Source organism: Eublepharis macularius, chromosome 3 (genome assembly GCF_028583425.1).
Source record: "Eublepharis macularius isolate TG4126 chromosome 3, MPM_Emac_v1.0, whole genome shotgun sequence".
Lineage (NCBI taxonomy): Eukaryota > Metazoa > Chordata > Lepidosauria > Squamata > Eublepharidae > Eublepharis > Eublepharis macularius.
The window spans coordinates 39,153,704-39,181,483 of NC_072792.1; the positions used below are offsets into that span (position 1 = coordinate 39,153,704).

Sequence of the window (27,780 nt, forward strand, 5' to 3'; positions counted from 1 at the left end):
CCACTTTTTATTGTATTTTTTCTCAACAGCTTGGGCCCTATATTTGCTCTTTTTATACCATTTTATTGCTCCATTCCAAGAGTTCAAGTGACACAAATTCTAGGCCAGTTTTCCATCACAAACAAGACACTGGTCTATATATTGGGTTTGCAGGTACAGTATGTGTTGCTCTTTCATTTACTTAACAGTGCTGCTGCACCTTGCATTTGCATGTATCATTTTGAATAAGTATGTTAAATATTCTCTATCCAGATATTTAGACCTGAAATGTAGAGCAGATATTTGAAATGGGAAATTTCAGTGAACACTGTAGTGTGTTTTGCAGTAGGCTGAATCTAATTCTGCAGAGTTCATCACCATAGTCATCCGGAACTGTACATGTTCCCAGTATGTTTTAGGTTGTGAAAGATGGCACTCAGTAAGTGCCCATGATGTTCCATCTTCCATGGTATGCAGTGGGGAAGCCCACTTTCTGCATGTCTGTAGTATTTGATTGCAGGGAAAATTCACTGGTATGAGTGAGATGATCCTTTCTGTAGTTTAAAGGTAAAAGAACTGTTCTTTACAAACAAAATTGGAGCCCGTTTACGACTTCCTAATGGAACTGTCATAGTCTGAGACTGAGACATAGAGTAAGTTTATCTTGTTTGGCAAGGCCTAGCATAAGTACCAGAAGCCTGTCCTTGTCTTTGTTTTTCACAGACAACAGAGCATTCCATCTTCCTGCTCAGGCTTCTTTTCTGGGGACCTTGGGTTAGAAAGTACATCTTCCAGCTCTGGACTTGAGCATTGCCACCCATGAACTAAGCCTCGTCCTGATACAGCCATTATTTTTAGCCAGAGAAAATAAACTATATATTCTGTAAAGTCTGTTATTTTGGTTTGTCACTTTCCTCTTAGTACTCTTAGGCAGTAACAACTAGCAGTGCTGCTAGATATTTATCTTTAGTTAATTTGACTCTTACTTTCCTTTCCCCTCTTATCATGGTAAGCTGATAGGAGTGCCGTTAGAGCCTTCATTGTGAGCATGTGCCAATCTATCAGCAGAAGATATCTAGCTAGATTATGTGGTTTGCAAATTGAAAGAGTTTGTTTTTTTTCATTTGCTGGGGAAGAAACTGACATAGGGCACACATTCATATTGTTTGCCGGAATTCGGTTAGCAAATGTCAGTGTTTGCCTGGTACAAAAGGTTATTGAAGCTTGAAAGTGTTATCCAGTAAAAGTTCTAAAAAGATTGGGTCTTAATAGAGCTTTTATTGAACAACATTTTCAGGTTTAATTCTAGTGTGCAAACGTATAAGAGAGTCATTCTACATCTGTCTTTTTTTTGCAAGCCTAGAAAAAAGACATTGAAAATTACCAGTATATGTATCTAATGTATGTTCGTTTGGGGATTTTTGGAATGAATATGCCAGTTTCAGACTATTACTCATATCTTTCTCCTGATTAAGATCTTTTTTTTGCTCTTGATACAGCCCTCCTTGACTTAAACATCACATCATGTTTAATCTGTCTGCAGCTTCACAAATATTTTCATTCCTATCTCTCTAAAAGCTTTTGCAAATTGAGATTTTTCTTGCATATCTTTTGGCATTTGTTTTGTTAAACTAGTTTCTGAATAGAATGTCCATGTGAGTTACTTCTAGGCTGCTTCAGAGCTTTGCCTAGTTCACTTAAAATGCCTGTCCTTGGGTAAATAGGTATTCACTGTGTTCCTCCTTTCTAGTGGAAGATGTCTCCTTTTCTTGTGACTTATTCTGGAAAATGTATTGCATCAAATGTGGTTGCATTTTACAGCATAAAAATATTCTCAGCAAGTTAAGATATACCCTGTCTGTGTAGTTTCTTATCTGTGTAGTTTCTTAATTTATTTGGTAAATCTTGTTGTCAATTCAGCACCTTTTCTGTGAGTGTGCTCTGGATTTGCTATTTGTTTTGTATCTCTTTGCTTAGTTAATTTTTCTCTGGATGATCTACTAAATTTTAATGATATCTGTTACTTATTTTAGTTTATTATTTATCAAATGTCTAAACTGCTTTTCAGCTGTTTCTTCCAAAGGCAGTATAAGTGATAATTTAAAAAACACATTTAATTCGCAAAATTAACATAAACAAGCAGCAGCCAACACAGTGGGCTGGATCCTGATGATATATTTTGCTAAAGAAGGCTTTTCTGGGAGCATTTCTTGCCTCCTTCCTTCCACTGTGTCTCTACATAACAGGGACCAGCTCAGCATGTGAGACAAATTGGTGGTCTGCAACAGGAGGGGGGGATTGGCTGGGGGAAAAAAACTCATTAGTGGAATATTAAGCCGAGATGTAACTCAGTGGACAAACAGAAAGCCATCTGATAGGTTCTAACTTCCAAAAGCAGAATGAAACAAAATTGTCCTTACCTGCTTCCATGATGCCATGAACAGAGGGGTTCATGAAAGTGGCAACTGAGATGTATTTCTTACATGGGATATAAGCAGTTATGTTATCTAATTTCTATTTTAAATTATGCACTTTTGTCTTCCAGCTTTTGACTTCAGGGTCTTATATCTGGATTGTTGCTTTAAGTGGGCTGGTAAGTGTAACTATTTTTATTTACTAATGTGATTCTCTTTGATATGTTTCAAAGTATCTACATAAGTTTTCTACTATTTACCATTTCAGCCGAATGCAAACCACATAACCAGAAAAGAAATCGTTGAGGCATATATTTTTGGCTTATTAGCCCCATCTGTCCCATGTCATACTCATTCAAATGTACATTAAATGACTATTCTTGTCATTTAAAAAATTCTCCTTTATATGTCCACCTGGCACCTGCGCTTTCCTAGTTTTGTCTACCTATTAGAACATTCCTTTATTTTTCTGAGCTTGGCCCATGTTTTTCTCCCTTCCCTGTTCTGATATGGAAAAGATGGTTAATTTGGCAACACCTTGATTTACAAATACTGTTGTGAATCAAAACAAAGATGATAGTTTGTGCATACACTGAAGTAATCAAAATGTGTGTGCCAAGCCGCAATGACATATGTTTTACTTTATCGTGCACAAAGGATGGGACTTAACAGCTCAATCCTAAATGGAGTTGCACCAATCTCAGACCGTTGATTTCAACTCTGCTTAAAATTGCAAGGGTAGGAGTGAAGGATCTGTGTATTATATATATTTTAAAACCATAAAGTCATCAGACAAATGATCTAATATGGCCCAACATATTCAAATAAAAAGAAAATCTTCATACCTATATCATTCATTGCCCTCATTTCATCAAGCAAAAAAACCCCTTTTCCTGGCTTCAGCTGTGGCAGAGTTATGAATGATGTCATAACTCTGGATGTCATCAAAATTCAGAGTTCAGGTATATTCACTGCCAGCACTCAAGAAGGGCAAAGCAGTGGGATGGTGATGAGCAGGGATCGCCAACCTTGTTAGTGAGTACTTTTGAAGCTTTGAACATATTAATTGTGCACCACCACACAAGGGCTGCCATAGGAGAATGGAACCAGTCACAAAATAGTGGGAAATTTCAAGCCAAACATCCTTCTACGATGGAGACATCTGTTTCTAAATGGGCACTCACTGCAGTCACAAAGGTGATGCCTCCTGGGTTGTTCAGAGAGTGAGATGGAGGAAAACCTGGATGGGCTGTTTGTTTTGGGGAAGAGATGATTTTGGGAATAAGGAAGTGGATGCCAGGAACCACATAGCTGGACACCACGGTGCCCATGGGCCACGATGGTCTTGAGTCGTAGTTAGTTGGAGGACATCTTTTGTTCTTTTTAGAAGAGAGAAGGAAGGTTCTCTACTAGTAATTTGCCAGGACATTAAAGACATTCGAAAGGGAAGATCCAAACCAGCACTGCTGGATGGCTTAAAGCAGGCTCCTGCTGTGGGAGACTGTGTGCACTTTACTTCCCTTACTGTCTCATGTGACAGTGAAATGACCAAAGCTATTCTGTCTTGTGTCAGGGTGTCATGATCTGGCTGTGCCAGGAAGGCCTAGCAAGACCTCAGAAGTCTGTAAGCAGTGGGAGTAGGCCTGCCTACGATTCCCAGGAGCCCCTGGGCCATTTTGCCACCCTTTTGGCCAATCAGAACACAGGGGGCTGGTGCTATATAAGTCTGGGAAGAAAAAGGCCTGTGTTCTTTCTCCCAGGGAGCAGGCCAGAGGAGGTTTCTGCTAGGGGGAGAGGCCCTCATCCAGGCAGGGTGAGAAGACAGGCCTCGGAGACAGAGGGACAGTGAGTTCAGTCGCGCTAGGGCCTTTTGTTTATTTTGCTTTCACCCATATATTGTTGCTAAGGCACCTTGTTTGCTTGCTTGCTTGCTTGTTTGTTTGATATTAACTGACCTCCTTGTAAATAAATCCTTTTGTTTGTTGTTACTCTGCTGGGTCCTCATGCCTGTTTATTGGCCAAGCTACGAAGGTCAGAAGGGTTGGGAGGGTACTCTGGGCCTTCCCAAGGGACCCTAAATCCCAGAGTGGTGGCAGCATAAGGTGGCTCACCCCACCTGAGGCATGACACAGAGTGAGAGAACAAAGACAGTGAGAGAAGTAAATAGTGCTCAAGCTTCCCACTGTAGAAGCCTGCTTTGAGCCAGCCAGCAACACTGTGAAACCTCCCTTCACAAGTGGAGCAGGCTCCAACATTGGTGAAGCCTGCATCCCCTGCATTATGGTGTCCATGAAGTCCTGTGCTTGACTAGTGTGGCACTTGGGGGAGTTTGGAGAAACTGTTTTCCCAATGATGATTGCACTACTTAGCTGGGTAACGGTCAGGATCCTCTACAACAGCAGCACGTCCTTTGAGCTAAACAAAAAAAACAGCCCTGTAGTCTGGAAAGTCCCTTAGAGTGACTCTTAACACATTAGTCCCTGGATATAGGAAATATTTTCCAGTCCACATGAGAGACTTTCCTTTTCCTGGTCAGCAAAGAACTGATCATATGATCAGTGTCTTAGACTTCTTTTAAAGATACAGCTGAATGTTTTGCCCGTGTCTTTTGTGCCACAGCTTTCTATAGCCAGTTACTTTATTTTGTGTAATAGAAGAATGATAAAGGCAACAGAGGCAAGAGATTACCACCTTTTTGCATATGTTCTTTTCCCTCCCATTAATTGGAAGAGATGTTATTTTCTTCAGCATTTCTGATATACTATACTCAAGTTATGGTATCTGCTTGCTAAGGAAAACAGCTTATTTCAGATTTTTTAAAGAAGCAAATCAGTAATATACCATAGATAGCAATAACTGTAGCTACACTTATCGTCCATTTTTATCAAAGAAAAAAAACCTAAACTGAGGGAGGAGTTTTTATTTCTATAACAGGCATCACTGAGTCAGTTTACTGTGTGGTCAAATGGTCAGATATGCAAGTATGTGTGCCTTTTCTTGCATGAATTCGTTATTGTGGTTATGTCTGCAGCCACCGTTAGCGTGTAATCATATAGATAGTTGCATAGATATATGTTCTTGTCATAAGGTATTTTCAGTTAAATCGTAAGCAAAGTTACACCAGTCTAAACCCACTGAGATCAATGGGCCTAGACTGGAATAACTCTGCTTAGGATTTCACTGTTAGTCTGGCTACTTGAAAATAAAGCAGTAGAAGATAGTCACTGCCCAATGTTTGACTCAAAAAGGGCAGCATATCGAAAAAATAGAAGCCCTGTACTAGTGGCAGTATCCCTTGACAGTTCTTGCTCTGTTCTCCTAAACTGCTTTTTCAGACTTGGAAGTATGAAGTGTAGTTTAGATTCTATGGAAAGAGCTAATGTGGGAGAAATGTTTTTAAATGTTTGGGTGTATATGTAGATAGTATGCATGTGTGCCCCCCGGATCATGATGGCAATTTCTGACTTTAGCCTTGTAGCTATTTCCTTCTGTACTTTATTTCAATACTACTAAAATGCTTGTCCATCTGATCGGTGGGATGTTTATGGAACAAAGAATTTTATATCGCAAGGGATTCTGGGTGGAGTATTGTGCGTTCAAAACGCACATTACACTACTCCCTGGATCCCTAGTAGAGCAGAAGGCAGTTTTGTCCTCACTGCAAATGTTTTTCTATTTTCCGTCCAACTGAATAGCAGCCATTCACTTGTATGGTTCGCTGTACATTGTGGCACAGGATGGCATGTGGTGTGTGTTTGAGAGAGAGAGAAAGAGAACATGCTTATGACCCCTGCCATTTAGAATCAAGCCTCTTCCTGTCTGGGGCCAAGGTTCTGCTTTCTGTGCATTCTAGAGTCTTGAGATACCTGGTTATTATGTTGATTATTCCTTCATCCATTTATTTCTTTCTGGTTTGTAAGCAGTTTATAACTGGAGGAGTTCATCTATACAGAAAGGAAGGGAATAATTCTTACATGGACTAAAAGGCATTGGCATTAGTAAGACAAAGAAGGAAGCATTTTGGAGGAAAGCAGAGTTTAATGTAGAATGGAAACTGAATTTTCTTTCTGGACATGGTAGAATAATACCCAGGCAGTGCCTCACTGAAAGCTGTGGGGGAAAATAGGAAGAGATAGTGGAAGATAAATCCTTCTAACATCTTTCATTTAAGATCTTTCATATTCTTGCAAAGCAGGAAAACAACTTTGAAGGCTATTTCCATTGGTATCCATTTACAGGTGCCAAAAAAATTTGGTGGGCTCTCCAGCTTAAAATCTTGAAAGTACATAGATGGCTGAAAGTGAATTAAATTTGACTTACATTATTATGACACTGCATGGTTAATTGCTGGTGTTCATTTTGGAGATTGATCAATGATTTTATGCTGAAACTCTTTTAGAAAGGAATTCTGCATAGATAGGTTAACATCAAAGTACAAGGATGTCTTCTGAACATTTAAGTGCACATTGCCTAGGTGCTGAAATCTGTGCAGAAACAGACTATACCTTTAGGGTTTGATCAAACCCACATTAGGTCCTACTGATTTTAGTGGGAGACATTTAACCTCATCAACAGAATCAATATGATTACCATAAAAAGTGCTTCACTCGGACTGGTTGGTACCTAAAATCTATAGTGTTGCAAGCAAAGTAAAAGGGGAAATTTCTCCTGAAACTGCTATTTTGAAATTTATTTATTTATTTAAAACAGTTGTATGCTGCCTTTCCACCCAAAACAGGGTGCCCAAGACTTCAAACATTAACACACTTAAAAAAATTAAAACAACAGTTTAAAACAATTTAAACTTGAAGTGGTTAAAATAGTATTAAAAACAATTTCATAAATACACACAACGCAAAAAACAGGGAAGAGGGCCAATAACGTTTCTCAGGGGGAATTCTACTGAAACGGCCCTTCATCTCGGCGGAAGATAACGCATTGGATCTAAGTAACGTGAAAGAGCGCCGATATTTTGGAACTGTTAAGTAAAAGACACATTAGCCAGTTCGAACATTTTCTAATAGGATAAATGAAGATAAATAGGAGAGCATTTCCGGTCAGCTTTCAATTTTAGCATAACCCAATCTTTTTTAAGTAATTGGTTTTGTACATTTAGCAAAGATTTTTTCAGTGATTCCCTATTATTTAAGTTTAGATTTAATATAGCATGCTTTGAATCAATTCAGCTAAGCCAAGTTTCCAACCAGGAGTCAGCTGTTACTAGTTGCAATAAAGATGGTAGAGCATTAGATTCACAGAGTGATAATCTGAAGTTGATAACATGATACCATGCTAATACAGAAATTTGAGTCAAGGAGGTTTGGGAAGTAGGAGCAGACTCCCAAATGGGCAAAAGAGAGGGATAGATCTTCTAAGGAGAGGAGATATTCCCTTCCAGGTAGATAGCTCTGAGAGTGGAGAGATCCCTGGTCGGGTATGATTGAAAACTGCCTGTGGAGACTTCAGATACAGTTAAGGACTGAACAAAAGCACTAGTGTGTGAAGAGAGGGGCTTGGGGTACCATAACAGTGACAGTCTTCCTAACCCCAGAAGAAAAAGAGAATACTAAAACGCTTGGGGGAAATACAAGGGAACAAAGCCTAAAACCAGAAGCCTTAAGTAACATTGAAGAGTATCAGAACTGAAGTCCATGCATGTTCTGAACTTTACCACAGTGATATATGTGATATATGAGCCCGCTCGCGGGGAGGGCGGAATACAAATTTGAAATAAATAAATATATGTCAAAACTGCCTTCTCCCATAACTGTCTTCTCCCATATGAACCTATCTGGTCACTCTGGTCATCTTTGGAGGTCCCTCTTCAAGTTCCTCCACCATCTGAGACTAGATGGGTGACAACCCAAGAAAGGGCCTTCTCAGTCATGGCATCAACAGTTTCAAACTTCCTCCCTGGGGAGATTCATGTGTCCCCTTCTACTGCTATCTTCTACCAGCAGGTGAAGGTTTTTTGGCTTTGTCTGGCATACCCTCAATAAATAACTGTTATTGTACTCATTGTAAGGAGCAAGTCGATGCAGTTGTCCATATTCTTTTTAGATGCCCCTGTTACAATTCACTTTGCAACCAATATATCACTCCCTGGACTGAACGTCTACAGAACACTTTAGAAACAAAAGAACAACAGAACAAAAGGTTTTGCTATCAGGAAAGATTAAAAAGTGTACATGTGATCTTGCCATATTTATCTATGGAGCTATAAATTATTTACAAAATACTTTGACATATGACAAGATAAAGGGAAAGGAAAACCTCCTTGCCAGCTTTCCCAGTTCTCCTACCAGTGTTGCAACTGCTTTCCTTGAGGACTCCGTCTCTCAGCTCTCCTGACAGAATCTCTCTCTCTGCCAGGACTGGGAAAAAATCTCTCTGCTCCAGCTACCCAATCAGATGGCTTTGGAGTAACCTGCCACTCAAAGCTCTCTCTCTGAGAGAGGTTAACTCTTAACAGTCCTGCAAATGTGTGTGTACACAGCCCTTCCAGGCTTTTTAACACATGCAGTCCATCACAGCCGTCCTTAAGCTATGCTGGTGCCAAGCCGTGTAGCACTCTGAATTGGGCCTGGAAGCAAATTGGGAGCCAGTGTAGGTGAAACAAGACTGGACTGATACGGTACCTATAACCCACTGACTGCAGCATTCTGTACCAGTTGAAGCTTCCAGACAATCTTCAAGGGTAGCCTTGACGTGGAGCACATTGCAGTAATGTAATCTAGATGTTTCCAGAACATGCACTACAGTGGCAAGATATCTCATGCCTAGGAAGGGCTGCAGCTGGCAACCATTGCTGCCTGTTTATCCAACAAGAAGCCTGGGTCCAGGAGCACACCACCAGGCTACAAACCTGTTCCTTTGAGAGAGTGAAACCCTATCTAGAACAGGAAATAACCCAAACCTTCCCCCCACACACTAGTAGTACCTCTGTCATGTTGGAATGAAGTTTCAGCTTGTTAGCCCTCATCCACTCCAAAACTGCCTCCAGGCTCCTGCTCACAATACCCACAGCCTCCCTGGGATCTGCTGGCAGTGCAAGATAGAGCTGTGTGTCATCCACATATTGGTGACAACTCAGCCCAAATCTTTGGAGCCCAAGATGGAAAGGATGTGAGAGATTTTATCTGCAAAGTGCTTAGCAAAATGATTGCAGCAGGCTGCAGAGCAGTCCACCTCCTCCTGTAGGCCATGACCACTCAGAAGGGTGCTGCAGGTCTACACCTTGTAGATGCAATGATAGTGGAGAAGTATTGTTTCTTTGCCACCATCACTGCTACAGAGGAGGCTTTAAAATGAGCTCTAGCTCGTGCCTTTTCGGATTCATCCTGAGTCTTTCTTCAGTGTCACTCCAGCTGTTTCCCTTGTGTTTTCATTGTCTGCAGCCCCTCAGTAAACCAAGAGGTTATCTGGGCTTTTAGACATGCGAGAGGGCACCTAGAGTCAATCGTGTCAATTGTCCAAAACGTTTCCTCATCCCAGAGGTCATCCAGGGCATTGACAGGAGCACCTATCATATCAACAGGAAAATCCCCTACTGCCTTTTGAAAACCATTAGGCTACAAGGGCGGATTACTTAATCGATCCCCCACCAATCGATCCCTGAAAGTTTAAACCCCAGCAAGTAGTGATCTACCCATGATTAAGGGACCATCTTCAGTTCCTCCACCTTCAGATCACCTTTTAGAAATTGTATCCTACTTTTCTATATATTTCAAAGCGTATATTCAGCTGTTGAGAAAGGAAGAAATCTTGGAAAAGAAAGACAGTTTCATAGCCTATCTGCCCCAAGACAACATATAAAAAATTCAGAATGTAAAGATCATTTGTGATTTCGCACAGTCATCCTTCCACACCATTAAGCCCTGCAGGAACTTGTATAAACTTAAGTATCTTGTACAAATCCATTATCTCATTGAAAATTGTCTCTGAAGCTGCTCTTTTGTTTTATGTACACCTTTCTCTTTCCTAACCTCAATAATTGTTGGTGGGGTCTAATAAAGTAGAAAGAGCATTCCTTTTCCACCTCAGAATCAGGGTGGATTTGATTTAAATCAAACTGATTTAAATCACGATTTAAATCACTAGTCAGTAAGGCTTGATTTAAATCATAGTTTTCTACATAAAGACTAATTCTTGCTGGTATAACTTTAATATGCAAGTAGATGCCTGCCTTACCGATAGGTAAAGGAACTTCATTAAAGTATTCCCAAGCTGGGTCTCTTTTACGGCCTGCTGCCATTATAGGTTTTTTCCTCCAAGGAAAGAATGTGATAAACCTCAGGTCATACACACAAAAGATCCAAAGACTTGTGCAGTATTGTGCTCAAAAAGTTTCACTTTCATTTTGTACTGCTTGCCCCTCCCTCCTCACACTTAGTTTCTTCTTGTGCAGATCTATTCCACTCCAAACAATCAGAAAAATATTGTTTCTATTCACTGAACTTCTTGAAACTTAGCACTGGAGGGGTTGATTCTGTCTTCATAGGTTTGTAGAACAATAGGATTAAGGTCTTTTTCTCAACTCTGTTCATGTTATAACATTTTTGCTGTGAAGAAGAGGCATGTGATCTCTGCTGAGCTGACACAAATTCAGTTTTGAGAACTGCAAAACCAAGCATCTGTGATAATATCTTGTAGGCAGAGAAACTGCCCACTAATCTTACAAAAACCTCTGGAAGAGCATGACATTGTGAATGGATTAATGGAATTTATTTACCCAAAAAATTAAACATATACAGCCTTATTCTACATAATTAAAAACTAATCTTTATTTCATGATGGAATAACCTTTGGATGGTAATATATTCTCCTCAAAAAGCATTTTATTTTAAAAAATCCGATTTAAATTAAAAAAATCCAATGTTTTTGATTTTTTTTAAAAAATCATTGATTTTTATCCACCCTGCTCAGAATAAATAAGGTGCTTTCAGTGTACTTAAGGAGAAGTCCTAATATGCAAGAGCTATGATCTTTTAAATTGGATGCTGTCTTTCCATCGTGGCTCTTGAAACAACACTGCTGCTAGATCCTTCCCATGGTGGAAAGTAGCAGCCTGTAGCTGAGTAAAATACAAGATTTTCACAAAATACGTGGGCTTAGGGTTCGTTCTGTAATTGTGAATCATTTTTCATCCCCGTCACTATTCAGTTCAACCTAGGAATTAGGCTTAATTTCTTCCCCTCTGTCCACTTCCCCTTATGAGTTATATATAAACCGCTCTTTACAATAATATACCCAATTTATATGCATCAGTAAATGCAAACAATGCTCCAAAAATAGAACCTCTCGTTGGTGCTCAGTTTACATGTCTCATTGTTGCTCTCTTTCAGGCTTGAAATTTGAAGGACATGTCAGGGCTGGCTCAGACATACCTACAGCTGGAGCTTCCTTTAGCTGGAGCTAAATTCAGGTTGCTACCAGCTAATGAAAGGTGCCAAGTAGGACAGGACCTTTGCAATGTTCTGTAGTCGCACAAGAGCTGCAATCCTAAGAATTCATTCTTGGGATTAAGACACCTAAAATAAAATTTACTTCTGAATGAACCTACTGAGGATTGTTTCCATGGTATATTTACTGAATTGTTTGTTACAAAAGAGAGAGAGAAGAGAGAGAGAATTTTATCTGTAGTGATAATAGTGACACTTTCTACCACTCTTTAAAAGCCAGTGCACTGTAGTGGTTAGAGTGCTGGACTAGGATATAGGCGACCCAGGTTCAATTTCCTGCTCAGCCGTGGAAGCTTGCTGGGTGACCTTGGGCCATTCACATAATCTCAGCCTAACCTACCTCACAGGGTTATTGTTAAGATAAAATAGAAGAGAATGATATATGCCACTTTGGGTCCCCATCAGGGAGAAAGGCCAAGGTATAAACAAAGTTAAATACATAAATTTAAAAACTACTTGCAAAAGATGCCATATTTTTTATTTCAGGTAATCTGTCTTGGAGAAGCTTGTTTCTTCTCCCTTATAACTATCACATTCCATTCTCTGTTTATATAAATTTCCAATGGGAGATAATTTCACTTAACCAAAAGTGTTTTCTGCATGCCAGTGCCCAGCACCAACTCTGTTTCTCATGGAGGGTTCCACATGAAGTTCCAAGCACATAGTTGTATGCATGCTCTTCTTCTGCTGCTCACAGAGGAAATGATGGCCGGCTCAAGTCTCAATTTCACGAGAAGAAGGAAACGGCTGGATCTGTAGAATCTTTTTCCTTCTAGGAGCTTTGTTACTTTTGGTCCCATCCACTGGGTCTTACCCCAAGACTGCTACTGTCGTGGAGGCAGCAGGAATGCCCTGCATAGATAGAAAAGCAAGGCTTACCTACCCCAGGATCCTCTAGCTCTCTAATATCCACAGACGTTTCTCTCTAAGCAACTAGTGTTGATGGAATCCCATTGAGAAGGGGATGAGCTAACAGCCTAATCCCGTTCTCACCCTTCCCCCGTCCTTCTTCTCAAGTCCCACTGCCACAGGTGCCACCCAGCCACATCCCTTTGCCTAGGTAGCACTCCTTAAGAGGCTGTCTGTCTCAGGAGCATTCAGTTGCTGACTCCTAATTAATTGATTTAGATATTTATACCCTACTTTTTCCCCCAGTGAGGATCCAAAGCATATTACAACACTGTTCTTTCCTCTTCCTCCATTTTATCCTCAGAAAAACAATATTGTGAGGTAGGTTAGGCAGAGAGAGAGTGACTGGCCTCAGGTTACCCAGTGAGCTTCCATGGCAGAACAGGGACTCATACCTGAGTTTCCCTGATCCTAGTCTAGAGCTTTAAGAACTACACCATGCCGGCTCTCCTAACACAGAGCACCGTGAAAGTCAAGCCTTTAAAAGCAGTAAGTTTTGATTTAACCTTTTAAACTTTTGTTAGTGTTTACCCAGATCTGTCTGACATTCATTCTCAAAGTTTATAGAAGATCATACTCCTCTCAAATCACAAATTATATAATCCGCAGCAAATGACATCTGTGGGTGGATGCCGGTCTTTTCTTGTTTTGGACAAGAAACTGGGAAAGAATGCACGTCCTGTACTGGGAATCCTTTTGGCATCCAGGATTCTTATTAATTGTCCATAGGTATGGATAGAAGCCAATGCAGAAGAAGAAGAATTTACCTCTTCATACTTACCTCTTCTTTAGTTTCCTTTTTTAATTTAACGTTTATGCTTTTTACTTAATTGAACTACAAATAAAGTTCTGCTTGAAGCAACCTATTTCTAGACCCTTGTAATTTAGCCTTTTAGACCATATTAGGACAACCTTCCTTTTGGGTGGGGGGTTGTTGTTTGTTTTTCAGTAGCTGGTTGATAGCTGATATTTTTAGAAGAATGGGAAGGAAAATTTAAAGGCTTTCATTTTTGTTTTAAAACAAAAGACATACACTAATTATTTGGACAGATGTTGGGAAACAGTCTTCCTTGACATCCTTTGACAGATGTAGCTTCCTGTATGTGGAAGACAAAGTGATTGAATTTCACTGTGTTTTGGCATGGCTTCAAACCACACTCTGGAAATTACAGGCGTCAGACACATGAACACATGAAACTGCTTTGTACCATCAGACCATTGATCTGATAGTATTGTCTACTTTGACTGGGCGTGTCTGTCTGAGATCTCAGTTGGAGGTCTTTCGCATTGCCCACTTACTAAGCGGAGATGTCAAGAGTTGAAATTGGGACCTTCTGTAGTGTGAAACGTGCTCTGCCACTGAACTGTGAAGCCTCAACAACTCTTTTCCTTGTACTGAAATATTTCATAAAACCATTGCAAAGGGATGAAAAATGTCTTTGTACCAAAATTATTCAAACTTCCACAAGCGCTGACATCCAAGCACTTGTACCATTGTGAAGTCAACCTCTTTTCTCCATGAGGAAGGACTTGTGGGTGATAGGGTGAATTTAATCAAGTGTGCTTTCGTGGTTTAAATGAATAGCTAAATTTGAGTAATATCTTTTGAGGTCAGTTCTCTTAGGGTTTCTCCGGATAAGTGATGCATTATCTTGGCAATTGGTGCCATATCAGTTCAGATCATGACTAACACCGCCTTGCACCAGCAAAATGCTTCTTGCACTAAAGGAAGCTTCCATGATTGGCAGAATGGAACCTTTGGATCCAATCTATTGTGAAATCAAAGAATGACAGTCATGTTTTAAAATAAAAGATGGCTGGTTTATGATTCAAATAAAATTCATGTCAACTTTGCAATACTTTCTCTTTAGCCTCATTTTGTGCTAGTATTTTCTTCTATTATCTATATTAAGTCACATTTGACACTTGAATTGTTTCTGGGCTTGTCTTCTAAACCTCATATAAGAAATACCAGGAATTAGATGGTTGTTTCTTAGTTTGTGGTCCAGGCATTAAAAGCTGCTTCTTTTTCATCAGCATCTGTGGTTTTTACAGTTAGCATTTGTGGTGGAATTAGGCAAAAGTCTAAAAACTTAAGTTCCAAAATTGTGAATGTGACTTATCTTCTTGAAGAATTAGGATTGCCGGTCTCTGGTGTGGCAGGAATTCCCTGCTCCCACCCTCCGGTCCCCACCACCACTTACCTGGCCAGTGGCAGGGGAAGGCGAGGGAATGGACCCCCTGGGGCATCTCTCGGTACGGTGCAATAACACCATTTCCAGGAGTTCTAGGCCACACTGGCTGTCAAGGATTATGCAGTATTCCGTTTTTCCCCTCTCTTCAGGTTCTAAGAAAGATACAGTATTGATTTTAAGTATCAATTGTTTGCCCCAAAATTCTGTGCATTCTTTATAGAGTTGCCAGGTCTCCTTATCCTCCTGGTGGGAGGGGTGAGGAAGCTGGAATTCGCTTTTTGTAGGTCCTTGCGTGCACATAAAGTGTGTGTGCACGCACTCTTGGTGCAGCACAATGATGTCACGCTGGTGCAATTTGGAACCCAAATGGGCTGATTTTTAAAGAATTGGCCTGGCGTGCAGGAGGACTCCTGTGGCCTGTTTGATGACATCACTCCCAAAAGTGAAGGCTGGCTTCCCCACCCCTCCCACCGGGAGGTAAGGGAACCTGGCAACCTATGAAGAATGCAGAGAATTGGGGGGCATATAGTTAGAATCAATATTGTATCTTTCTTAGAACCTGAAGAGAGGGGAAAAAAGGAATACTGCATAATCCTTGAGAGCCAGTGTGGCATAGAGTGTCAGACCAGGATCTGGGAGACCCTTGTTCAAATCCCCATCTGTCTTGGATGTTTGTTGAGTGACCTTGAACGAGACACATATTGTCAACCTAACTTGCCTCGCGGAGTTGTTGTGAGAATAAAATGGAGGAGAGGAAAATGATGTGATCTGTTTAGGGTCCTTATTGGAAGGAAAGGCAGGATATGAAGTAAGTAAAGAAATAAATAGTAATTCACATTTCTTGTTCTTGCTCCTTCTTTAATTCTAACTGAATGTTGCTGATTCCAGCATTGTGTATCCTCTTTTAAAAATTACTATTTTTATTTCCCACCATATCCTATTGGCTCAGGGTTTCTGGTAAGTTAGGAGTAAGGCGTGGTGATTTGACAGCTTTGTAGCGTTAGGGAGCAAAATAAAGTCCCCTCAACAGATATCTGTTAAAATGTTTGGAGAGTCTAATGGACCATCTAGTTTACCTTTTGGGGGACTAGGCAAAGCAGTAGCTACTGCTACAAACTACAAAGCAGTAATGCCAGAATTTTAAAGTGTGCAGCCAACTCAATAAAAACTATAGTGACGTAATGTATCATAGCTAAGCGTCTTATTCTGCCAGTGCATTCTTTTTTGGTTGTGTGGTTTGTTTTTTAAGAAAGCTGGTGGCTTCACAACAAAGCAATGTCTGTGCTCTTTTTTTTAAATAAAACTTATTTGGCATGGACTTCAGGAATTTGAATGTGAAGTCTGCTTTGTTTATTACCAATTCTAAAAATACATTAAGTATATATAGAAGAGAGGAAGCTTTCAGGTATAAACCATGTTCATGTTAACAGGCAGCACTCTTGAGGAAACTTCTTTATCAAACTATCCTGGGCAGTCCTAAGCAGTGGAATTAATGTTTCATCATACAAAAACTTCTACTGTTACACAGGCAAATGATCTACAGTGGGCTAGTACTCTCTCTTGCATGAACTTTTGCTCCATTGAGGGGAAAAGTCACTTAAGAGAAGAAAGGACCGTTTTTTTCTGATTTCCACTTGAGCTGTAGACCCTCATACAGCATTTCACTCTATTCTTCAATACAATCTGTGATAATGGATTTAACTGTTTATTAGTTGATGTTTGGTAAATTGTGATGGCCTGTGGCTATAGACAATAAACTCTTTGGAACTTTGGAACTCTGTTCTTCAAGGCCCTTCAATCCTCAGGAGCGGCTTGGTTTGGGGGGGGGGGGTGGAGAGGGAAGGGAGAAGAGAGAGACTGAATTTGAATTGCTTTTTTTTGCCTGCTCTTATTCCATGAAGTTTGTAGCGTATGCTACACCTGACACACGTGAAACCATATTTTGTGTGTCCTGTGTCACACAAAGAGCCATGCAGTAGAAACAGAAGGTTTTACGGAGGCCTAAATTTGATATCCATTTGGTTGGTTGAGCCATGTGGTGAGCTTGGATTTTGCTGTGCAATCACCATTTCAGATTGTCCCTTCTTCACAAATTACCCTAAGCAGTGTTACCCCCTTCTAACCCCCTTGAAATCAGTGGGCTTAGAAAGGTGTAGTTCTGCTTCAGATTGTGCTGAACATCTTTGCAGAACTGACCATGAGGTAAGGAGGGTGTTGCTTAAATATCTCCCTAAACTGTAAATTACTTGTGAGTCATGATGACTGTGCTGAAAATTTAGGGTAACAAAATGGTTCTTTGATTTCCTGATATTTGCTCAAAGGCAGAAGGTTAGATGAGGTGATGGGACAATCTTCTTTTGCAAGAGCAAATTACAACTGTTTCAGCAATCGCTGATCATGTCTTCTCTTTTTCATTCTATTTGTGTTTGGATAATACTTACTGAATTGTAAATGGTTTATTTATTTAAAAAAATCTAAATGGACATCTCCGTTGAGCAGCATGTCAACATAGAATGTCTACTTGACTTATCGGAAGTGAAAACAAAGCCACAGCCACTTCCTTTTTTTCTGTTTGGTTACTGTTGGAAAGGGGCCACTAGAAAGAGATAAATAGATTTTTTTTTAATTAAAACAGTTGACTTGGCTAACCAAATGAACAATAGAAGAGAGATATTTTCAATATGCCTAATCTCGTGCAGGCTGCTAATATATAAATTCAAGTCCCCCCCCCCCTGAAAATCATGGGAAGGGGATCCCAGGGAGCTGTGTTGAGTTTGAAGCTCCCCTCCCTGGCAAAGACCCTTGCTCTCTTCCCCCTTCCTTCTAAATATCTTTTCCCTTTGCACCCCCTCCAAAACAGTCTTCCCCTTTGCCCCTTCCCAAAGACCCTTCCCCTTTGCCCCTCAAAACCCCCTTGGCCCTCTTCCCTTGCAAAGACCCTTCCCTTTTGCCCCCTCCTTCTCAAAGACCCTACATCTTTGGCCCCCCTCCCTCATAACCTTTGCCTCCTTTCTTCAAATCATCCCTTCTCTTTCACTCCCCTCTGTTTCCCCCCCTCCCAAAGATCCCCCCCCGCAATGCATGGCCCCAGGGCAGCTTGCAGCTGCAGTGCATGGCCCTAGAGTGATTCGCACCACCACAGGTTGCTGCCACACCACCCAAGTCGGGGAGAGGTGAGGCCTGGTGGCAGGGATGGGCCCTGCTCTTCCAGTGGTAGCTGTGTGCCCCTTTTGGTCTGGTCATGTTTTACTGGAGTGTCCAGCAGCCATGTGGTTCCTGTGGGGCCCAAGGACTGCACATGCACAGGTAACTGTTCTGGGAGGATTTTAATTCCCCCCCCCCCCATTTTTTCTGTTTAAATTTTTTAGATTTAGATTTTTCTGCGTCTCTGGGGGATGGCCCATGGGGCACTTCAGAATTAGATATGCAATTGAGTTCCTGTAGGTTACAGACCCGCTAGCATCTGATAAAAAGGGCCTCAATTCTAAGGATGCTTTCCTGGGAGTAAGGTTCACTTAATATTATGGAATTACTTCTGAGCAGACCTGGTGTTTGCTGTGTAAGAACAGTAATGCTATGTAAACAAAAACTTAGACTTAGAGATGTAATAATATTTTGTTAATATTAGCGATTCAGATTTAGTAAACCCTGGATATTTAGGAGATCAAATGTGTGAAACAATCTTAGTAAGTATTTAGCTTGGTGACAAGAGTTGCCAATTGCCTGGAGAACAAAAAGCCCTGCCTCTTTAATAAAGGCTTAATGAGTGTCATGTAACTTAGGATTTTTTTTTACCACTGCCATAAAAAGGTTCAGCTGTTTATTTCTACACATTAAGCCTCTGTTAAAGGGCCAGGACATTTTTTCCCCAAGGACTGTTCTGTTAGTGACCCAAAATTAAAAAATGCTTTGCTTTTATTGCTGTATAAATATATTGCTAAACAGTGATTCTAGAGGGTGTTAGTAAGGGGCCACAGCTAAGAGGTATAGCAACTGCTTGGTAGCAGAAGGTCTTAATTTAATCTCAGGCATCACCAGCTTCAAGGAGAAATCCTGGACAGCTGCTGCCAGTCAGAGTAGACAGTACTGACTCTGATGGACTAATGGTCTGATTCAGTATAAGGCAGCATCATGTATCTATGTATCCATATATCCTTTGCATCGCCATTTCTATTAATATTTCTGTTACTGTTTTTAGCATTTTTAACATTTAATGTTTGATTGATATTGTTAACAATGAATAAAGGATATTTCTTCTTTCTTTAAAAATACAATTGCACATTAAAAAAAAACTATAAAGGTCACTCTTGTTTCTAAGTTAGAAAACCAGATTTTGAAAGAAAGGAAAACAACTTGAACTTGCATGTGTTCAGCTTTTAAGTGATTCACATGACTAGCAGAAGAAGAAGTTCTGTATGTCAAAGAATTTACAACTCAAATATCTTTATGTTCACATGCTTGAATTGCTTAATGGAAATATGTAGTGTGGAGTCTTGTGCTCTGAAGCATTAAACATTTACAGTAGTATAAATACACCAGTACTGATGTCAGGCTGTACCTGCATGTATGGCTGCTCAATTTCTCTCTTAGGCTGCTGCAGGCACAGTCTTTTTAAACTTTTTTTTTTACCATTGAGCAGCAGTGGCTCTGAGAAATGATTTTTTCTTATTCCCAAGGAGTTTCTGGAGTGATATCACCATCATTTGCAATTGAGGTATCTGTGGGGAATGTAAGCAGCATCTCAGACACAAGCCGGGCCTCTCCCCAAATTAGTAACATATGTCTCCCTAAAGTCAGAGTCAGCCACACCTCTTCTCAGAGAGAGAAAAAAGGAAGAACCTTTTGGTGCTGTTGTACCTCACAGCTTGACCACAGATGAAGCTGACCAAATATTTTTATCTTGTGCATGATTTTTGTCTTGTGTGCAATCTTTGGGGAGATATTTTGGAGAAAGTAAAAGGGAGGGAGAGGAGGTAAGAGAGGAAGAGGCAACTTTTAATTGAAGTAGATTAAATCTTTATTGAACACAAATAAAAACAAGGCAGAAAGCTGTGTCTTTCTGGTACAGCTCATACAGCTATTGCCTTAAGCAGAGATTAAAATGGGAAAAACTTTACTTAATATTATTTCCCTTATATTTAATTATTGCCCTATATATTTTACTACAGAAACATTAGTGGAATCATTTGTATCTGATAATAACCATGTCACCTGGACTTTTATATTAGGTAGTTCCATATTTTAAGTAGAGAGATGATTAAGCTAGCCTTCAACTCATTAAATATGGGACACTCTATAATCATCTGTTCATTGATTATAGAGTGTCCCATATGAAAGCCGGTTAAAAGACTATACACTAGAATAACCAAAATCAGGGAATGCAGCAGAAAGCAAAAATTGTGGAATAAGCAATCAACAAGTAATGAAACAGTTTCTAACCCATGCCATCCCATTAAACTAGATGTTTCCACCTATGTCTGGGATGCTCTTGATGGGAATGTTATATCTCAGTTTATTGTCCTGCAAGCACCAGTAGTCCTTTTGGGCCTGGGTATGGAGAGATCCCATTGAGTCACAAAATAAGCCCTTCATTAAGTGGTGTGAAGTTTCTTCAAACTGTGAATCTCTGATTCGATTAAAAATTGAGTTCATCTATATCTCTGGCTGCGTAAAACTTAGTACCGTGAGGGCTTGGTGGTGGGGGGGGGGGGTAACAGTTCCATGTTTTTGTATAAGATGACAATGGAGATGAAGGATGAAAAAGTTTCCTTTTTTCCTAGACCTTTTTCAACTAGAAAGTTATTATTAAAAGAATGAATCGTTTGTTATTTCAAAATAACTAGCCTGATTAAAATTAAAGAATGCTATTTGGTTGAAGTTATTTAGAACAGGAAAGGAGGATTTTTTTAAAGTTCTGGAGACAATATACAAGTATTGACGAATCAGTGAACCTACTGGATGATGCAACATTGTCATCCCAGGTCCAGTACAAGAAATTATCCTGGAGCAAATTAGAATTTTTTATGTATTCCAATACTGTAGCTGATTTGTGTCACTCGTTAACATTTACCCTATAATGCAGCAAACAACATATAATACAATAGGAGATAAAATTCCCTCCCAGCATTTCTGCTTAAACGATCACATTCAGTGAGTCTCTTGTTTATTACAGGTCATCTGTTGATAAAGCTGTATTTCAGAAAAGATTGAATTTGAAATTAGAATAACAAAATACACTAAACTAAAAAAGGCTATAGGTTGCAGGTTCATAATTAAGAAGCCTTGCAAACAACGGCTGTAAAACTTTTTGAAGTGGGATCCACTTATAAACTTCCATTTGGAACTCAATTGCAAAATAACTCCAATGCTACGTCTCCCCTCCCCCAAGCACAAAACAGAAGGGTTTCACATCAGTTAACACTGAGCAAATGTGTGTTATATTTCAGTGTCTAATTATAGTGAAAAGAATTAAGCAAAATATAGTTCCAGATTCAACTGGTCACAACGGAAATTTAACTGATCAACACTTGGAATGGTATTCAAATCCTCACATGCTCTAGTTTGGCTGTTGTCCTAGACGCACAGCTTAATGGCTAATCATTCAGTTGCTCAGATTTGACAGATCAGCAGTTCACATTTCTCAATATGAGATGTTGCATAACTTCATTTCCCCCCTAACTTGTGGTTTTAAAAAAGAGAAAGTTATTTTAGCAAAACCTGAAACAAAATACCAACTTTTCTGAGGTTTATGATGTAAGAAATGTATAATATGCACAAATAAGAATAATATCTGAAGTCAGCCCTGTTCCTGTACAGAGAATTGAGAAGTAGCCTTTGAGCTCCATTCTTAAGGGGATATTGCAACATTCATTCTTTGTAAGGTACTTGAGAAGAAAAATAACTGGAGTATAAGTGTTGAAATGCAGCAGAGCTCCTCTGAGGTGATATTCAAAGGAAGAGGAGCATAGGAGAGAGGGGTGCTGAGCGCTACAGGATTGCCTGAAGGCAGTAACGACTGGCATCCATATTATTCGCTCAGTCTGGGGCACAGCATGAGAAAATGAGCCAGCCTCCTACCTCACCAATGTTTTCTTCTCCTTCCATGGGGCCATGCTTCCTCCAGGATGGGCTCCTATGAGTAAGGTGTACAGCTCCTCCTTGACATTTGAGTCGCTGACAGGGCCAGGCAACACACATCACTGGCGACTGCCAGCCAGGGAAGGGAGATGGGGAGAAGAAAAGAAGGGATCGGACTCTCAAAATCCACTCAGGCTCCTCCTTTTCTTCCTCCCTCACCCAACAGTGCCCTCCAAAACACTGTTTTCAAGAGTCATGGTGCAGGCTTAAGAGAAATGGAGAATGGGCAATGACTCCACTGCTACCACATCTGACAAGGGTAGCACATGAGGTAAAACAATGTCAGGTAACACAAATAAGCTGTCATCATTTGAGCTGTTCCATCCTGAACTGTTTATTCCCCCTGCCCCACATGTGATATAGGCAGCAATGAAACGGTGAAGATTCCAGCAGGCTTCTCTAGCCTCAGCGGCTTCACGTTGCCGCCGTTTTCAGCATGCCTGCTGTGAAAAGTGGCAGTGAAGCTCCCAAAGATGCAGGTGCTGGCTGGGTCACTGTGGATGGTGACAAGAGGCCAGGAAATCTCATGAGATCCCATGATACTAGGGGCATGTCAACCTCTCTCCAGCTTTGGGTGCTGGGCAGTATATTGTAGACCTTCCAGGAGAAGGCGGAAGAGGCCATCCACCTGCAAAAAGGTTGTAATCTGTTTTTTAAATTACAATTCACAATTTTAAAACCACCATCAAACCAGCAAGTACTGTTTCTGAAATCAGAGGAGCGGTTGTGGCTCAGAAGTAGACAATCCACTTGGCATGCAGAAGTTCTCAGTTTCAGTCCGTGGCATCTTCAGCCAAAAAGGTCCGGTAGGAGATGATGTCCAAGACCTCTACTTGAGACCATTGAGAGCTGCAGCCAGTCTGAGTACTGACGTTGAAGAACCCCTGGTCTGATTTGTGTAAGGCAGCTTCATGTATGTATATGTGTATATGCAGCAAGAAGTAGAAATTGCCTTTCTTTGTCCCTTCTGCTAGTAGAGCAGACAGAGCATTTTGTTTGTGCCCAAAAGAGGAAGGGTGATTTCACCTGATTCTCCTTTCTCTCTGCAGCCACCACCAACCACATTTTGTATGGCATTTTGTCTGACTTAAGCATCAGCTGCTTGGGGGTAATAGGGATGGAGGAGTGAGCAGGAAACATCCATCAGGACCTTAGTATCATGATCCAAGCAGAATTCTCAAACTTGAAAGAACAGGTCATTAATCATCTCCTTGAATCAGTATAGAAATATAAAGGGGCTTTTATACATTGCTCAGTCATTTTGCCTCAGCAGAGCAAAATGCACATATTTTGGCTCCTAATATTTTCATTCTAAAGCACTGAACAACCATCTTTATAATGATACATTACTATGAAAAAGGACAGTACCTAACAGTAAAATCAAAAAGAGTCCAGTAGCACCTTTAAGACTAACCAATTTTATTGTAGCATAAGCTTTCGAGAATCAAGTTCTCTTCGTCAGATGCTACTGGACTCTTTTTGATTTTGCTACTACAGACTAACACGGCTAACTCCTCTGGATTTAGTACCTAACAGTGTGAACCTAAGTATAGTGACTCTTCTAAGTCCATTGAAGTCAGTGGGTTTAGAAGAGTATAACTCTTTTTAGGGTTGCACTTATAAGGTGCTGGGATGCTTAAGCTGATTCTTGACTATTGAATGCAGTTTTTGACACAGTAGACCATGCCATCCTGTTGAGGTGTTTAGAAACAGAAGTGGGCATCAGAGGATGTGCCCTGGACTGGTTTAAATCATTTCTCATGGAACGTGGCCATTGGAGATGAGCTATCTCCAGAATGGGAACTATCTTGCGGGATTCCGCAGGGCACAATCTTATCTCCCATGTTATTCAACCTCTACAAAAAGCCTTTAGGAGAACTCATTCGCCGCTATGGAATTGGATGTCACCAATATGCAGATAACACCCAACTCTATATCTTGCTACCTAAGTCCCCACAGGATACAGTAGAAATCTTAGATCTCTGCCTGACAGTCGTGGGGAATTGTTTGAAAAACAACAAATTGAAATTGAACCCAGACACGTCTGAAGTGATGCTTGTTGGGAAGGCCAAGCAAGATCTTGAAGGATATTATACTCCCCACTTTCGATGGAGTTTGTTTGACCCTCGCTGACTCAGTTAAGAGCCTAGGAGTTATACTGGATCCAGCGCTACTACTAGAAAAACAAGTTAAGGCAGCAGCAAAAAATGCTTTCTACAACTTCACTCTTGCCTGGAAGATGGCTTCTTATCTCGACACGGCCGACCTGGCCACCTGGATCCATGCTATGGTAACATCAAGGCTTGACTATTGTAATGTATTATACATAGGTCTCCCATCTAAGCTAACGAGGAAGCTCCAATTAGTGCAAAATGCTGCAGCGCGACTGTTATCAGGAGCGAGCAAGAGCATGAACATCACTCCCATCCTATAGTCACTCCATTGGCTACCTATCAGTTACCATGCTCAGTTCAAGGTATTGGTTATTACATACACAGCTCTTCATGGCCTTGGTCCGGCATACCTGCAGGACCGCCTCCCTCCCTATGTTCCTTTACAGCAGCTCCGCTCATCTGAACAGGGTCTCCTGCAGGTGCCAGGCTGCACACGGGCGAAATCAACAGCAGCCTGTACACGAGCTTTCTCTGTGGTGGCCCCTACCCTGTGGAGTGACCTGCCTGAGGAGGTCAGAAGAGCCCCTGGCTTTCCACAAATGATGCAAAACTGAATTATTCAAAAAGGCTTTTTACTCAAATAGGAGGGCTGTGTTGTAGGGATGGAGTCCCAGATGTTTTGCTAATGAGTTAGGGACCATAGACTTCACCATTATGTTGCCTTACATATTATCTGTTGCTTTAAATATATACTCCTCCTATGTACTACCTGTGCTTTAAGTTGTCTAATGTCAATCCTAGAAGTGATCATGTTCTGTTTCAGTATTTCTTCTACTTTGTATTGGATTCTTGCTAACACCATGTCTTTTAAAACTTGTATCTATTTACCCTGTGGCATTGTTTATGGAAACATCCTTGATACTGTATGGAAATGTACTTGATACAGATTGTACTAATCTCATACTGTGTAATCCGCCTTGAGTCTCAGTGAGAAAGGCGGACTATAAATGACATAAATAAAGAAATAAAATAAAGAAATAAACTCAAGCCTCCATACCTTTGTATATTCAACTAATAATTATTTATTGACTTGTATCTGAAGAAGGGAGATTAAACTCTTGAAAGTTTATACCCTCAAAATCTTGTTGGTTTATAAGGTGCTACTGAACTCAAATCCTGCTGTTCTATTCCAGACCAAACTGTTCATTTTTTAATGATTCTGCGTCTGATTTTCTGTCACAGGTGATTCCATAATTCTAGTTCACAGACCATATTGTCCTGTGACACAAATGATAACCAGCAGCTGATAATGGTCACCTTCAAGATTTCACATTTTTATAGGAATAGGAAAGAATGTGAATTAAAAAGACAGATCTCTGAAGTTTGGCATTCAAATGAAAAATGTCTGTTCCTTTCACTATGTGTCACAATAACCACATAATATAGTAATCCTCTAGTAAAATCTAAACCAGGACTAGGAAAACCCCGGCACACCTGCCAACAGTAGCTCACCAGACCATTTGGCTTGGCATTCAGGGCAACTAAGGCACTGGCAGCACTGTTAAAGTTAGTGGTGCAGGAGAGGGCTTCAAGCATGGCTTATGCCCGTCATCTAGTCCTGCGCAGCCCCCAGCCAAGTTGAAGGCAAATCTGTGAGATGTTGACAGTGCTGCTGGGGATTGGCTTGCAGCAAGCATGTCTGGCCAAGTGCAACTATTTACACTCTCCCATTTTATTTGTTTGTTTACTTACTTACTTATTTTCATATTTACTTATTTGGGCTGGCACAGCAATATTTTCACAGGTAGATGATTCTTTTTATTACCCTTGAGTTGAAAAAAGTTAGTTATTTTGGGAGGGGGTGTTGCTTTGGCTTCAGAAATAATCCTGTTTTAAAATTCCTACCATGTTAAGAAATGATTATACTTTAAGAGGCAAAAATTTTTGTCTATAAAGTTATTCTGCCAGCTTTATACTGACCATTGTCGACTCTTTTTGCTTTCAGATTTCTGGAATGTGCTATAGCAGCCAGGTGTTAAAAGTGTACCGTGTACTTTGTGTGCCCAGTGGCATGGCAAGAATATTTGCTTGGACTCTTGAGCCAATTTTTTCATCTGCAGAGCCATCCAATGAAATCAGAGTTGGAATGGGAGCAACTGTAGACATACAGAGGCAACAGAGAATGGAGCTGCTAGATCGGCAAATCCTGATGTCTCAGTTTGCACAGATAAGGAGACAAAGACAGCAACAGGTAAAAACAAAACAGTTAAATATATTGTTAAATTCTAATTCAGCAAAATATTTATTCAGCATTTATGTTACAAGAAATCTATTAGTCTTTGAGATTATACTTTTTATTTATAAGGAAGGAGTACATTGTTACTTTCATTAAAATGTATTATGCCATGAGGCTATAATCTCTTTCATTTAAGTAAAGTATTATTTACGGGTAGCTCAGTCCTATGCCCCGAGGCAGCGTTGTCGCTCACGCGCCGACGTAAATGGGATGCCGTTCCACAGCTCCCTATGGACTTTTGTAGGAGAGTCCCACCAGCGCCCAAGTGCAACAAGGCGAGGTGCAGCCGCTGCCAGGAGTGCCCGCCTGCCGTTCCCCTGACAATCCCGCTCACACCAGCCAGTGGCCACACCCCTCCCCTGACATCCAGGCGAGGGGCAAGCAGTGGCACAGCCAATAGGGAGGCCACAATCCCCACTGCCGCCAATAGGCCCCCCTTCAGAGAACAGGCATCCCTGCCAGGGAGGGGGGCAGAGGTGACAATGAAGGTCCAGACCAAACACCCACCCTCTCACCCGTCCAGCCCCCATTTCCGATGAGGGCCAGGCTGGTGGCTGCAGTTTGGTGTGCCTGCAAATCCACACCTCCGCCGCCACCACCACAAGAAACAGGTTCCCCCTCCCTGAAATGTAGGGCCAGATAGCAGGGAACTTACCTCTGTTGCCTGGAGATCAGTTGTAATTCTAGGAGATCTCCAGCTACCACCAGGAGACTGGCAACCCTAAATAGTCCCCAGGTTCCAGAGCAGCAGGGGGGAGGGGAGGCAGGATCTTCAATGAGTAACAGGAACGTCCATTGGGAACCACGTGGGAGGCCAGGAGGCCGTTTGGATCCCCCACCCCCTGGCAGCAACTTCCCATGTGCAGCGACCATCTTCCTGGCTTATCAGATGCCAGCAGCTCAGACTCAGAGAATGAAAGTCCTCAGTCACACACACACACACACACACCACAGACATTCATGGGCCACAGTTCAATTCCCACACCACTGCCTGAAGTTACATTGAGGGGAGGAAGGGGGCAGGGGGCTGGACTTGATACATTTGCGGGGATGTGTAAGAGGACATGTGTGACAGGGAGTTGAGAGGGCGACTGCAGGCCATGTCAGTCAGGCATGCAAAGTTTGTTGTTTTTCAACTCGTTTTATTAAACTGGAAAAAGTGACAATGTCTCTCGGCTGGAAAGGGAGCCAAGGCATTTTGCACAGCCCTCGTTCTGTGCTCCCAGGGGCGAGGCTGAGATGTGGACTGCCTTGAGATATTGCTTCCTGGGTTGG

General features: G+C 41.0%; 1 protein-coding gene across 1 annotated transcript in view; it reads left to right on the plus strand.

The window, feature by feature from the left end:
- The window catches only part of UBAC2 (UBA domain containing 2), a 115,357-nt gene that overhangs the window by 59,388 nt on the left and 28,189 nt on the right, over positions 1-27,780 (plus strand). The window contains exons 5-7 of the mRNA XM_054974614.1: positions 30-153; positions 2,525-2,572; positions 26,215-26,460. Of these exons, the coding sequence (XP_054830589.1) occupies positions 30-153; positions 2,525-2,572; positions 26,215-26,460 (418 nt within the window). The remainder of the gene's footprint in view (positions 1-29; positions 154-2,524; positions 2,573-26,214; positions 26,461-27,780) is intronic.